Source organism: Macadamia integrifolia, chromosome 13 (genome assembly GCF_013358625.1).
Source record: "Macadamia integrifolia cultivar HAES 741 chromosome 13, SCU_Mint_v3, whole genome shotgun sequence".
Lineage (NCBI taxonomy): Eukaryota > Viridiplantae > Streptophyta > Magnoliopsida > Proteales > Proteaceae > Macadamia > Macadamia integrifolia.
Genome location: NC_056569.1, coordinates 8,941,231 through 8,955,270, shown reverse-complemented (window position 1 = coordinate 8,955,270; position 14,040 = coordinate 8,941,231). Strand labels below are relative to the sequence as shown.

Genomic DNA, 14,040 nt, shown 5'->3' with positions numbered 1-14,040 from the left:
TTCTTTTCTACCCCCGGTGAAGGATCTTTTTCATCATCTCCTATCCACGGAAGGAATTCAATTTCTGAATATTCTCCTTATAATCCCCAACCTTTTAAAAGCTACGATCCCACGTAGTCTTCTAAACAATCAGATACCCAACCTGAAGCCGAATCAAATATGTTTTCTTATCATAAATATGAGTTGGAAGATAACAAAGGAGAAAAAAAATAAATCATATTGTCATTGAATCAAGGAAATAAACATATTTATGTAAAATGTATCTTTAAATTCCCACAATTTGAAGAATATAACCTTGACATCCTCATTGACACAGGAGCAACACATGTTGTTTGTTAATGAAATGCAATCCCAGAACACTATTAGGAAAAGATGAAAAACCCAATCTATGTCCATGGTGTCATAGGACCTTTGGTTACTTTAGAGTACAAAGCTCATAGAGTTTTAAGTTATTTGAATAATACACAATTTATTATTCCCAAAATTTTTTGTTTTTCCTTCATGCATGGTGATTTTATTCTTGGAAATACCTTTTTACAAAATCATCTTCCTTTAACAATTTTACATAATTCTATAAAAATAACTTTAAATTCTACTGAGGTGATGATACCTATTATCCCTTGACACAACTTTTTTATTGAGAAAGGTTTTAAACCAAAACCAATTATTAAAACTTTAGAACCCAGTCATTGGCTTTACCAAGAATTATCTGATAATTTTAGTGACAATCCATTAAAGTTATGGGATAAAAGCCCATGCTTTTGCTATATTCAACTCGATGATCCACAAAAGATCATTAGAGTAAAATCAATTTTATGTTTTGAAGAAGACATAAAAGAATTTGATACTCAATTAAAAGAGTTATAAGAACGCAAATTAATTGAGCCATCAACAAGTCCTCATATCAGTCCAGCATTTATGGTATGCAACCATGCTGAACAAGTAAGAGGAAAAGCCCATATGGTAATCAACTATAAGAGGTTTAATCAAAACATTGCCCTAGCAACGTTTGGGCTCAAGGCGGGCCACGGTGGACTTGGGCCATCAAGGCCAAACTTATATGCTTGATGGCTGGGGTGTGGTCTCCATGCCCTAAACTCAAAAAAATAGTGTAAAATGGGTTAGTCTGGTTCCGGATTCCAGACGCTCTCACTATAATAGACTGCAACCAGTTAGCTAGTGAGTGAAACTTCATAGACCATTGGGGTTAACCTTATGCTAGATTTACGGTTATAATACAATAAGGGAAAACTAAATTGGCGAAACATCCCTATTGCCACATAACTCAAGTACCGATATCGGATCACCTATACGTATCAGTTTTGCATGTCTCTAATTCCAAACCTGATCGAATAGTATCCTTTGAATGGTATATATGGAGGACCGGTAAGAAACTCAAGGAATCACTAAAATCATGGTTGACTGGAAGAACATGGGATGGTCGAGTTTGAAATGGTTGCATGAGTAGTACTATTTTGTATGCTTTTACTCTGTATTCTTCTTTGTTTGGTTCTTCTTTTGGCTTAGTAAAATCTGATCCTCTAGCAAAAAACACATGCATATCTAGCCTAGTACCCCTGACTATAGCCATAAGTCTCCCTCTTTTTTTATCAAAAAGCCATAGGTCTCACTCACACTCTCAAACTTGGGTACCTGAAATTATTGCATACCTTGGATAGACCACCTCAACCCCACATGACTGTTCATCTCTCTCTTCCCATATTTCTCCCTTCCATCTTCTACATATTCCTATAAAACATACCCAAATTATTTGGAGTTGTTGCATTATTTAGGTTTGGCCGAACCATGGTTATAGGGCATCAGCATCCTACTACCACCCCCTCTCCTCAAACTATGCTTTTGTGTGATTATTAATGCATCAAATCAACACATGATGATTTATGAAATCATTTCAATTTTTAGGTAGAGGATTCTTTGAGCAAGCATCATAAAGGAATACACCAATAAATTGCGATAAATGGTATCCTACATTAGAGGCAGCAAGATCATTTCATGTGAGGAAGAGAAAGATAGACACAAAGGTGTTAGGGCACCTTATTCTATCAGCCCAGGCTCCTTTTCATTTTTTAAAACAGAAAAATTTACGATTTTCCCACGCCATGGCTGAACGGGGGATGGTCTAGATGTGACCCACCTCTCTCCCCCTATATCCTGGCTCATGAGGGGCCGCGATTCCTATTCACCATGACCTCAGGAAAACTCAATCCAAAAAATTATGAGAGAGAAAATCAAGGATTAAAGTATCGGTATCGGTCACTGTATCGGTCGACCAAGATTAAGATATGTATAGGAGGGTATCGTATCGTATCGGAGATACATTAAGATACGCTAAAGATACGCATATAAATGGATATGAAACACCTTTCTAAACACTTTTGCATAAAAATTTGTTAAAAAGTGCTATTGATAACATGTATTATGCATAAACACTAAATTGAGGGTATCGCACTAAAAATTCAAGGTTTGCAGTTGTCCCATAAATGTAAAATCCTTGTTCTCAACCTTGATTTCCATTTTAGTTAGAGAGAAATATGACTGACAGCAACTTTGGAAAAAAAACCATCAAAAAATCGTGTTTTCTGAAAAAATACCCATCTAGGCCATTATATGACCGTAGCGCACCGTATCGGTACATACCGATACATACCGATACTCACCGATACGTACTGATCGATACATACCCATACCGATAACGATAAGTACTGATACTCATCGATACGTACCAAACGATACATACAAATACTCACCGATACTTATCGATATTTACCGAAACGTATATTTCACCTCAATTTTATATTTTTCATAGAGTATCAGTACGTATCGATAGTGTATTGGTGCATACCGGTATGTATCATCGGATATATATCGATACGAAAGGATTTTAAAAATTTCATGTATCGTATCGGTGTGTATCGTATCAGTCGACCAAATTTAAGATACGTATCAGAGGGTATCGTATCAGTATCGGAGATACTTTAAACCATGGAGAAAAGAAAATCGTAGGAAATAGCCTTTAATGTGAAGCAGAGGTTATGGCTGCATACCATGATCTTGTGCACTGGGTTGCTCTTCTAATTCATGCACGGACTTAATTCTATCCAACATTCATTCAAAATGTTAGCAAGATCTAATTTTCTCATTCCCAGTAAGAAATTTACATTATTTCATAGATTAAAAGAATAAAAGATGGATTTGTCATTTCAACTTCCAATGAAGAAGAAACACAAGAAAGAAGAATTTCAATCCTCCATTAACATTTTTTTCTTTTTCTGCTAAATATCAACAAATGAATTTCAATCAAACAAAAAATAAGAGATATATTATGGAGAAAAATTATATTCAGCCAATGATCCCTCTTGGGCATGGCTATTAGCAGAATCAAAACCCCAATCACTAAAGACTACTTACATAAATATGTATATGAGATGTTTTTTAAAATCCTAGCTTATATAAGAAAGCACAAAAATTGAGGCATCATCCCAATATCAGACGTTCAAAACTGCCCCATGCTTAGCCAATTTATTCATTCATATAATTATCATAATCATAAGCATACAAATCCTCTCTCAGTATCAACAGCATATGATAACATTTATTACTTCATTTCCTTAATTTTATTCGGATTCTCATTCACTGTCAGGTTTTAGGAGCTCAAAGCAAGAGATGGGGAGTTGACGAGAAAGACTACTAGGGGAGCTCAAAGCAAGAGATGGGGTGTTGACGAGAAAGGCCACTAGAAGTCTTGAAGCTGATCTTCCCAGTGGAAGGATCCTCTATATAAATTTCAGTGATAGTGAAGGTGAGCATCAACTCCTTAGCAGTCACTCCTTTCAAGTCTTTAAGCCGACGAGGCTCGATGAAGCCGCTGATTTCTGTAGCATAGAGGGTCTCACCGACTTTGGGGAATCTGTACCTCTGGGCTTTCTTCAGCTTCAACCAAAAGAAGCCATCTTCTTTGTTGATGCCCATCTCTTCCATCTCATTAACTGGTAGCAAATTGTTGGGCAACTTCATCTCTTCCAAGAGCTCAATTGATTTCTTCTTGCATAGCTCCTCGCTTAGGAAGATCTTGGCCTTCTCTCTGAATTTTTTGATCATTGCGGAAGCCATAGTTTTCTCCTTGCAACCCTTCTGGGTCTTCTATGGATGGAAAGTCTGAGATGGTGAAGAGAGAAGGTAATGGGGGATTTATATGAAGGTAGAGAAGAGTGATGGGGGATTTATATAAGGGTAGAGAAGTGGAGACTTATTGGGTTGAGAAGTTCTCCAAGTGCAAATGGAAAGGATGTTCATATTTTTATGTAGATACAACTAATTATCAAGAGAAATTTTGGGTGGTGCTACACAGTTGCAAAGTGTAGATTAGGTTCTCCTACAAGAATAATTCTCATTCGATCTGATCCACATACATGGAATTCACCACCAAGATTAGTGGTGGATTCCATGTGTGTGGATCAATCTCGTACAAGGATAGTTTCATACATTCTCGTATGAAACCTGATCCGCCCTCACAGTTGTAGGTGATGAAAAACCCATTCAACTACAACCTTTAAGGAGCAATTTACAAAGCAAATGTTGCTATGCACGAGGAGTTTCACCTATTTAATGGCAATTAGTGGGACATGGGTTGGTGCTTCTAAAGCGTTCGTTCTGGTGAACGTACATACATGTAGAGAATCTAAACACCTGAATCAGTCTTTTAACTAGGTAGATACATTGTGAATATAGTGAGAACCCACCTATGAATGATGACTTCCGAATGGATCCTTTGCACATACGCATGTGTTGGAGGGATATACCTATCCCACTAGTATTTATGGAAATAAAAGGGATAAGGGTTGGCTTCTGACAAGTACTTGCAAGTGAATATATGTGCAGGAACTAAACTTTGATGACTAGGGGTCCACCATCAAATGAGATCACAACCATTTGCGATTTGTATATATGAATCGTCAAAAGTTTTATGTGTAGTTCTCCCCCGACCACAAAAAGAAGAGGGGAAGGGGTCAGATGATTCGTAAAATAGGGGTGTATTTGTCATTTCGATGGAGCTTTTTTCTCCATCCAAGGTCTTCTACATGAACCGTGCATCATGCCTTCGGGTGCACAAGACCTTTTATCCAAAAAAAAAAATTTGAAAATTTTCTATCACTCCCCTGAACTTACACTCTATTTACTCATACTCTCCGCATCCCTCACCCCTCACCCCTCACCCCTCACCCCGTCAGAAGTTTTATGTGTAGTCTCCCCCAAAAGTAAACTCTTTACCTCTTCTTCTCCCGTTATATTATAAAATTGTCAAATTACACCCCTTTGATTAAACTACTAACCATTTGAAAGATTATTACTTCATTTACCTGTTTCGGATGGCTGCCTTACAGGCCCAGCTGGACCGGATGAACCAAGATAACCAAAGGGATCGATAATCAAGTCAGAAATAACTACAACAACAGCATAGAATCGTGAACCCGTAACCACCCAAGAACACGAAGTGATCAGTTATCGTGATCCATCTACTCTTTTAACTTCAACTGCATATCAAACACCACTCCACGCCATAATCATTTATCCCCATTGGTCAATATAGCAATTATTGATGAAATTGGTTGGTGGGTCTGTTACTTTCAGATGTTAGATGGAAATTGAAAGATTCTAACAAAAAAAAGATGGAAATTGAAAGAGAAGAAACACGATGAGAAGGATTCATATATGGTGCTCAGACAGTTCATGGATTTGGGGAACCCATGCCCTCGAGCTGCTTATTATTGATACATGGCTGCCGGTTGTCTCGTTCCCAAGAAGGTATGCTTCATTCATTCCTTTTCCCTCTGCCTTATTTTGGGAAGTCATTCATTCATTCATTCATTCAATGAGAACTCATCTTGGGATATTAATCTGAATTATGGTATTCGTAACAGGTTCAGAGATGCTGCTCCCCGAGCCCCCATGCGTTGAAGATGCCTCCATACGTTTTTAATCTAATTTGATGGAATTTAGTTTATAGTTTTGCTTTAGCACAATTGTCAAAAATGTAACCAATTTTACCATTGAAATGATAGGGTCCGGTTATTGGTATACACCAAATTGCAAGGATAAAATTTTGCTGTCACCTGGGCTCGCAATCAAAGAAATGGAATCTCAGAGGATATTTGAAAAATACTAAAACCTAGGATGGTATTAAAGGGAAGTGAATTATTCTAATTCGTTGACTACAAGCCCAAATAACAGCAAATTTTTTTCCCAATTTATGGAGGAACCGATATGGGCTTAGATGCCTCCACATATTTAAAAAATTAAAATCTACTTTCAAGCTATAAACAATATGAAATTGAATTCATACGAATAAATGGGGCTCTCGGAGTAGGTGGATGGCTAAAAATCTCATCACTTTTTAAAATATTATATCTAATTTATGTGTTAGAGATTGATGCCTGACCGTGTGGCTTGCACTAATACGGGGCCAATGAGAGTGCGCATAAAGGCATCAATATGAATGAGATTTTTTATTTCACATGGGATAAGGTGACAATTTTGTGTGTTCTTGTGCTTGACATAGGGACCACAGAACTAGGCAACTTTCTTTTTTTTTTTTCCTTAAATTATTTAAAACATTATATTTAATAAAATGTGGCTCTTACACCAACGCCCTGATCAATGTGTGAATGTTTAAGCATCAACCAAGAGGGGAGCAATCGTGATGGAGGACACGCCCCCATATTTAATTTAAGGGATTTTTTACAACATAACTATAATGTTGTCCTCAAAAATCAAAAGAATGCAGAGGTTTACTCAGGCCATAAAGTCAATGAAGTTTAGGGCTGTGGGATGGGTTTATGGGGTTATTTCGATTGCTTCTTCCAATAAGGGGTATGGTTATATTTAGGGAAATGATTTCTGTGGGGGAGGAGGAGTGTGACCCCTACATTTAGATACATGGGGTGAAATGACCAGTCTACCACCCATGAAATGAAGAAATGGAAAGTAACGCCTTTGTCGACACTTCTTCATAAGAAATACTTCCCTTATATTTATGACTTCTTCACGGTAGGACTCTAGTTTACTGATGGATATAACCCCTCAAAATTATAGTTTTTTTTTTTTTCCCTCACAAAATAAGTTATTAGTATTTAAGTAAAAAAAAAAAAAGGGAGAAGAACAGGCCCGTTTGATAACGTTTTTGCCATTTCTGGAAACAGAAATGACAGAAACATAAATTTCTGTTTCTAGAAACAGAAACGGAATTGAAAGTGTTTGATAAGTCATGTTTCTGAAAGTCGATAGTAACCAGCGAAAGAATGGCCACGAGTCGTTTCTAGAAACGGCGCCTAGGTCGTTTCTTGAACCATTAATAAGTAGACATTTCAATTTCTATTTTTGAAACAAGTGAAACGAAACAGTTTTATCAAACGCTTTTTGTTCTGTTTCTACAGTTTCTAAACACATAAATAGCATAAACGCATTTCTTGAAACGTTATCAAATGGGCCCTAAGAAGCAAACCATCTCAATTCATACATAGCCTCAATTCTATTCAACATTCATGCAAGATGTTAGCAAGATCTAATTGGTCGTCATTCCCAATAAGGAATTTTACATTATTTCATAGAACAAGAGATCAAAAGATGGATTGGTCATTTCAATTTCCACCGAAGAAGAAACACAAGAAAGAAGAATTTCAATCCTCCAAAATAGCCAACCACAACTAAAACTAGTATCATACCATAAGCATAAGGTACTAAAAAATCCCCTCTAGTCTCCACTAACCTAGTGACATTTATTCAAAGGAAACTTCGAAGGGGTGGATTATTAGTTCATTTCTTGTCTCCTTTTGGGATCTCGAAGCAAGAAATGGGGTGTTTACGAGAAAACCCACTAGCAGTCTTGAAGTTGATCTTCCCAGAGGAGAGATCCTCTATATAAATTTCTGTGATAGTGAAGGTGAGCATCAACTCCTTAGCAGTCACTCCTTTCAAATCTTTAAGCCGATGAACCTCCATGAAACCACACATTTCAGTAGCATATAGGGTGTCTCCAACTTTGGGGAATTTGTACTTCTGGGCTTTCTTTAGCTTTATCCAGAAGAAGCCATCTTCTTTGTTGATGCCCATCTCCTCCATCTCTTCCACTGGTATTAAATTGTTGGGCAGCTTCATCTCTTCTAAGAGCTCAACTGATTTCTTCTTGCATATCTCTTCGCCGTGGAAGATCTCGGCCTTCCCTCGGTATTTTGCGATCATTTCAGAAGCCATTGTTTGCTACTTGCAGTTCTTTTGGGTGTTCTATGGATGGAAAGTATGAGATGGTGAAGAGGAAAGGTGATGGGGATTTATATAAGGGTAGAGAAGCAGAGGAGACTTACTGGTGTTGGAGAGCTTCCTAGAAACTCTACTATATAGTTTTCCAATCAGGAGCACATAGAATTTAAGGATGGTTGCATGTGTATCACATTCAAGTACATGGTGGGGAGCAATTTACAAAGAAAATATTGCTCCGCACGAGTCCTCTGAACAACTAGATACAAAGCTGTGAATATGGTGGAAGCCTACCATGTATGACTTAGGGCCCACTGATAATATGAGATCGATCGCAGCCATTTGTGACCCGTGTATGTGCATTTGGAAATACTCATGTGATAGATTCAACCTCCGATACAAGAAGTTCTGGTCATGGAGGTATAATATCAACTACTTGGTGTCCATCCAATGTATCAGCTATGGTTAGTCTATAACCCTCCTTTTCTTTTCGTACTATTTTGCTTACTATACCCACTGTTGTAGCATTATAGATTATTGTTTACTCTTGCTTCCATCCGGATAAATTTGACCTCTTCTCCTGTTTCCGTCTACGTATATGGGATATTTTAAGAAGTGAACATCTTTCTTAGTAGCAAAGGGATCAGGAGAACGCCCAAGAAATGGAAAAAATGAGTCTATCCGAGAATATGCCTGTTGCGCCCAGACATGAGGGGGCCAAAATGACTGCCTCGTTCCATGAAAGGTGAAAATGCCTATCCTGTTTATGTTTCCTCGGATGATTCATTTGACCACCGCACTTGACACGTTCATACTTGGGATTGTGTAAGTAAGCTAAACCATGTGCATTACCGTATTTAAATGTTGTTAGCACTAATGACCCTTTTTTTTTTTTTTTTTTTTTTTCAGGTCATGGGCATCTAAGTCAGTCTTGGAGATCCAGAATTCCAATCCAGGCCAACATGGTTTGTAGCATGGTAGCTAATCTCTGACCTATACCAATAGATGAGTTCCGTCATGATCTCTTTGTTTAATGTCATTGTTTAAGGTAAGCTCCCTAGGATGGATCATAATGTGGAATAGTAGTAATTTAATTTTAAAAAGGGGATTTACACCAGCACAAGGTACAATGAAAGCACACGAAAAGACATTTAACATGGGTAGGATTTTTTTATTTCATGAGAGGTGGGGTAGTCATCTTTCGCTTCCTATGTCTAGACGCCACACAAGCTAGCTTGGTTGTCTTCTTTTTCTCTTTAATTTCATGGGCATTGGCAAGCACTTCTAAAAGTTTATCTATTTTTTTGGGGGAAAAAAAGGCTGCAAGGATGTGTAGTGTATACTAGCATCTCCCTGTGTTTATCTCTCTCCTGCTTCTATGAAATGATGCCCCCTCTTGTGAGAAGAGAGAGATAAACGCAGAAAGATGCTAGTGTATATTATGCAACTAGACATGGAACTCAATTCTTTTTTATTTAAACTGAAAGTTCATTTTCATGTTAGAGGTTTAAATAAATAAACAAAGGGAGAGAATTCTATGAAAGGCGGTGTGACCCCTACACCACTATGGGGGCCAATGGGTATGCATGTGAAAGCATCAACATATATGAGATTTCTACCTTTTATGAGGGGTGGAAATGATCATTTCCTTCCACTTTGTGTCTGAGCACTCTACCTTTTATGCTTTTTTTTTCATAAATAAATAAATATCTAAAACATTGGCATCACTTAGGTATGTGTTTATGACTTTCTACCTATTAAAACTTTTTTTCATAAATAAATACATATATCTAATACATGGGCATCACGTAGTTATGATGAGTGTATGACTTATTAGATATTTTAATACATTCTATATAACTAAATTCCAATCTTATAACTAATTGCACTAATTGACAAATAATTAGAATTGATACCGGATCAGGCGGCCTTGACCAGTCCATTGTTCTCAAATCGACACCCCTTTTTTACTTTGGGTTAAATCAAATGATAAGAATGTCAGAAATGTTGAGTTCTTTACCCTAATGGGTCAAAGACGGCCTTCGCTTTTTTCTTTTCTTTTTTTGGGTCAAAGGCCGCCTTCGCTTCTTGATGTTAACGAACCGACTAGAAGTCGTTGAGGTTCACGCTTGGATCTGGAATTCCTTTTTCCACACTTCGATGATCACAACATTTTCTATATTCAAAAGATCCAAATTTATTGGTATCGGAATCAGGATGGTCTTCTACTAAAAAAATAGAATCAGGATGGTCTTGACGGATAACGATCTGGATCGTTGCATGGGATAGATTTATCCCAACTTTTCTTTTAAAAATATTTTTTATTTTCTTACCTTTCATTCATATCAATCCAACGATAGGGAATCGCCCGAAAATTAATATCAACCTCTTCGGATTTGGGTGATCCAATATCAATCCATTAAACTAGGGGTGTCAACCGGTCGGGCCTGTCCGGTTTTGATCGGGCTTAATCGGGCTTGAAGATTTTCAAAGGCTACATCGTGTCCGCCCATTTAGCTAATCGGGCTTAGTTATTGAGGGCATGGTATGCTTTATATTCGGTCAGTCGGCCTTGAGCTATAATCGGACCACCTTAATCGGACTTTAGTCGGGCCTTCACCGGGCTACAGATATGTTTAATGTTAAACGGGTTTTAACCGGTTTTTAAACGAGCCCTCTTTAAAATGTGCTCTTATATTCCATCCCACTCATGCAAGCCCAAAAAAATGACAACAAATCAATAAATGATACCAAATATAACCATTATTTAAAATGTGAACATGTCTTTACTTTTTACTTTTTACTTTTTAATTTGGGGGGTAAAATAGGCATTCTACAATCATTATAGAGTCGGGTCAGGCCAGGCCGATCTCGGTCGGGTGTTATTCGGTCGGGATCCTGAAGGTCCAAGTAGCAAAATCGAGACTGACCGTTTATAAACGGGTTGGGCTCAAACCTGACACGTTTAATAAATGGCCCGGTCCAGGCCGACCTATAAATGATCGATCTCGATCGGTTTAGTCGGGTCGGGCCACGAATTGACACCCCTACATTAAACCATGATCCATATACATATTATTAATAAAATTATCAATGGGTTGATAACCTAGTGGAAGGAAGCCTTTTGTCCCATCATCGTTCAAGTCGGCACGTCTCACTATCACTAGTTGATCATGAGGAAGCGCTGCTTGCTGTATGGGGGGCTTCAACCCTGGGACCTATGATCATCATTACTATTGAGCATCCTTTTTATTTATTAAAAAATAAAAAATTACAAATAAAATTGAAGGGAAAAAGATCCCTACCTGATGGTGTACCTCTACATCCAGATAAAGGGGAAGACGAAAAGACCACCCTACCCCTAGTTGGATGCCTATATGCCTCCCCTGATCTTTATGCTAGTGCATTGACCACGTGCCCAGATAGCAATACCCAGCACAAAATTGAAATAGAAATCGTATCAAATCAGGCCTAAGGTTTGAAATATTTCTTAAAAACCCATGAAATTAAGCTCGACAGGAACTGTAGAGAAATCAAGAAAGATAGCAATTACATACATTTCTTAAGTTATGATTATGATAGATTCCTTAAATATCAATGATGATAGAGTTTCTTCTAAGTGCCTTGATCTTATATAGTTAATTAATTTGGATTTATTACTGATGGATTGTATATCATGCAAATGGGTGTTTATATTTCGATTTTACTGTTACAGTCCATATCACGTTGCACTAAACACCAAGTAAGTAATCGAGTGGACCCAATTGAAGAAAGCCCAACCCCAGCTGAAGCTTTGAATAGTTTTAATTTAATTGGGTTGGGCCTCAGCCTGGGCAATCTCACATCCAAGTTCAGATTGGACCCAATATTGGATTTTCTTCCTTGGCTTGGCCATACCTCCAGCCAACCCAAACTCGGTTGGTATCTAGCACCGGAAAAAATTCAGCAAAGAGAAAATATTATATATATATATATATATATATACACGCACATGCAAATGCAAGTGCGGCTTTGTTTGGTGAGAGAGAAACGAAAAAAAAAAACTCAAAACAGAAAAACTGCTACCAACAACCAGGTGAAAGCAAACTGACAAATCACAATAACTGTGTAAGAAGAAAGAAAATGATCTACAGTTTGCGAGAAAAGAATCAGGTGAAAGAAAATAACAATTTGAATGAATGGAGAAAGGGAGGAATAATCTGCAATATGCGAGAAAAGAAAAGAAAAAAGATATAAGAGGAGAGAGGGTTAATAACTTAGTTAACGTTGCACCGCGCTGCTGCTATGAAAGACCAGGAGTTGGAACAAAGCAGAGAACCTAGTTCCACAAGAATCAAATAAAAAATATGAGAGGGACGCGGACTTGCCTGGTTTCTTGATAAACCAGTGGCGAGCTAATATGTGTAGCTTTGAGAGAGAGAGAGAGAGAGAGAGAACACTACAAGAAAAAAAGGTTTTTGGGACGGAAATTTTTTGTCCCAAATACCAAAATAGTGTTGCTAATACCTATTACGGACAGTAAAAATTTCCGTCGCACATCTGTCGTTACAACAGCCATATAATTTCCGAGACGGAAAAAAATTTCCGTCCCTAGAAGTGGTCAATTGCAACAGATTTCAAGATGAGTTTTTTCTATCACAAATAATTACTAAAGCGACGGAAATATCGGTCGTAAATATTGTGTTGTTAAGGCCATGTAGCGACAATTTATTTCTGTCACAAAAGAGCAAAAATTATTTGAGATGAAATTTTTCTGTTGTAAAAAATTTCAAAACTTTGTTTTTTGGGACAGATTTTTCTTGTCACGAATGGGGTCTTCCTTCTAGAGATTTTCTGTCCCAACTAACAAAGACTGGGATTTTTAGGGACAATAAAATTCCATCCCTAAAAGTTTTCAAGTAAAAAGAAAAATAATTATGATTTTTTCATATACATATTTACCCTATTGTCACACATTAGTAGATCCAACTAGACATTTAATGACAACATCATCCAAAAGAATTAACATCAGATAAGTCTATACAAGTTAAATATTTATTTCATCCTCAAACAAAATGATAGGTAAAACTATTTTTGTTCCCAAATCTAGACATTAGAAATACCATGGGAATTAAATGAACAAGCCCTTTAAGTTAAAATTATGTCTGCACTGTGTGTTTGCATGAGGACTAAACTATTTGCAGGTGAAGACTGCCTTTCAAGAATTTTTTATGTTCTTCTACAACTTCTTCATGAGTGTCTGCTCCCTATGGGTACTTGCCTCCAATAGTTCTCTAGTTGCAAGGCCCTTTGCTTCAATCCTAATGACCATGTCATGTAGTAACATTAATGAACCATTTAGGAACTTCATACCGAAATGCCCCTGTTAATATAACCCATTCATAGAAAACACATGACATATGGATCAAGATTGAAACATAATCAGACACTAAACGGTACAGAAAAAAACAAAGAAAGAAATGATTATGGTCTTAGGGAGATCCCAAGGGAAGAGAGATAATTATGGAGATCGTGGGCAAGAGAAGGAAAGAGATTTACAAAAATAAATATGGAGAGAGATAATTATGGAGGTCTTAAGGGGAGAGAGAGGAGAGGAGATCCTGGGCAAGGAGAGAGTTTGGGAGAGATGGAAATAGAAGATATTCTCTACCAACTCATGTTCCTAAATTTTTTCTTCCTAATTCTCTCTTTGACTCTATTATGGAGAGTTTTGTTTTGGTGAATAACATGAAGAGATTTGCAAAGTAAATATGGGGAGAGAGAGAGAGA

General features: G+C 37.3%; 2 protein-coding genes and 1 long non-coding RNA gene across 5 annotated transcripts in view; all 3 read right to left on the bottom strand.

The window, feature by feature from the left end:
- Positions 1–3,513: 3,513 nt before the first annotated feature.
- Positions 3,514–4,191, bottom strand: LOC122058901. The gene has a single exon (XM_042621613.1). It carries the CDS (start codon positions 4,129–4,131, stop codon positions 3,709–3,711), a length of 423 nt encoding a protein of 140 aa, XP_042477547.1. The 5' UTR covers positions 4,132–4,191; the 3' UTR covers positions 3,514–3,708.
- A 3,639-nt stretch (positions 4,192–7,830) lies between these two features.
- LOC122058978 lies at positions 7,831–8,268 on the bottom strand. Its single transcript, XM_042621694.1, has one exon. It carries the CDS (start codon positions 8,266–8,268, stop codon positions 7,831–7,833), a length of 438 nt encoding a protein of 145 aa, XP_042477628.1.
- A 2,839-nt stretch (positions 8,269–11,107) lies between these two features.
- Positions 11,108–14,040, bottom strand: part of LOC122059978 — a 9,123-nt gene continuing 6,190 nt past the window's right edge. The window contains exons 8-9 of one of the 3 annotated variants that reach the window (XR_006134192.1): positions 11,577–11,669; positions 11,108–11,489 (exon numbers count right to left, since the gene is read on the bottom strand). This is a non-coding gene — a long non-coding RNA (uncharacterized LOC122059978). Of the gene's footprint in view, positions 11,490–11,576; positions 11,670–13,230; positions 13,634–14,040 lie in introns of those variants that run through there. The other 2 variants (XR_006134194.1, XR_006134190.1) reach the window with 2 other exon arrangements.

Bases quoted from the DNA above. Each gene is read 5' to 3' on its own strand.
- LOC122058901 (XM_042621613.1), bottom strand. From the start codon at position 4,131: ATGGCTTCCGCAATGATCAAAAAATTCAGAGAGAAGGCCAAGATCTTC.
- LOC122058978 (XM_042621694.1), bottom strand. From the start codon at position 8,268: ATGGCTTCTGAAATGATCGCAAAATACCGAGGGAAGGCCGAGATCTTC.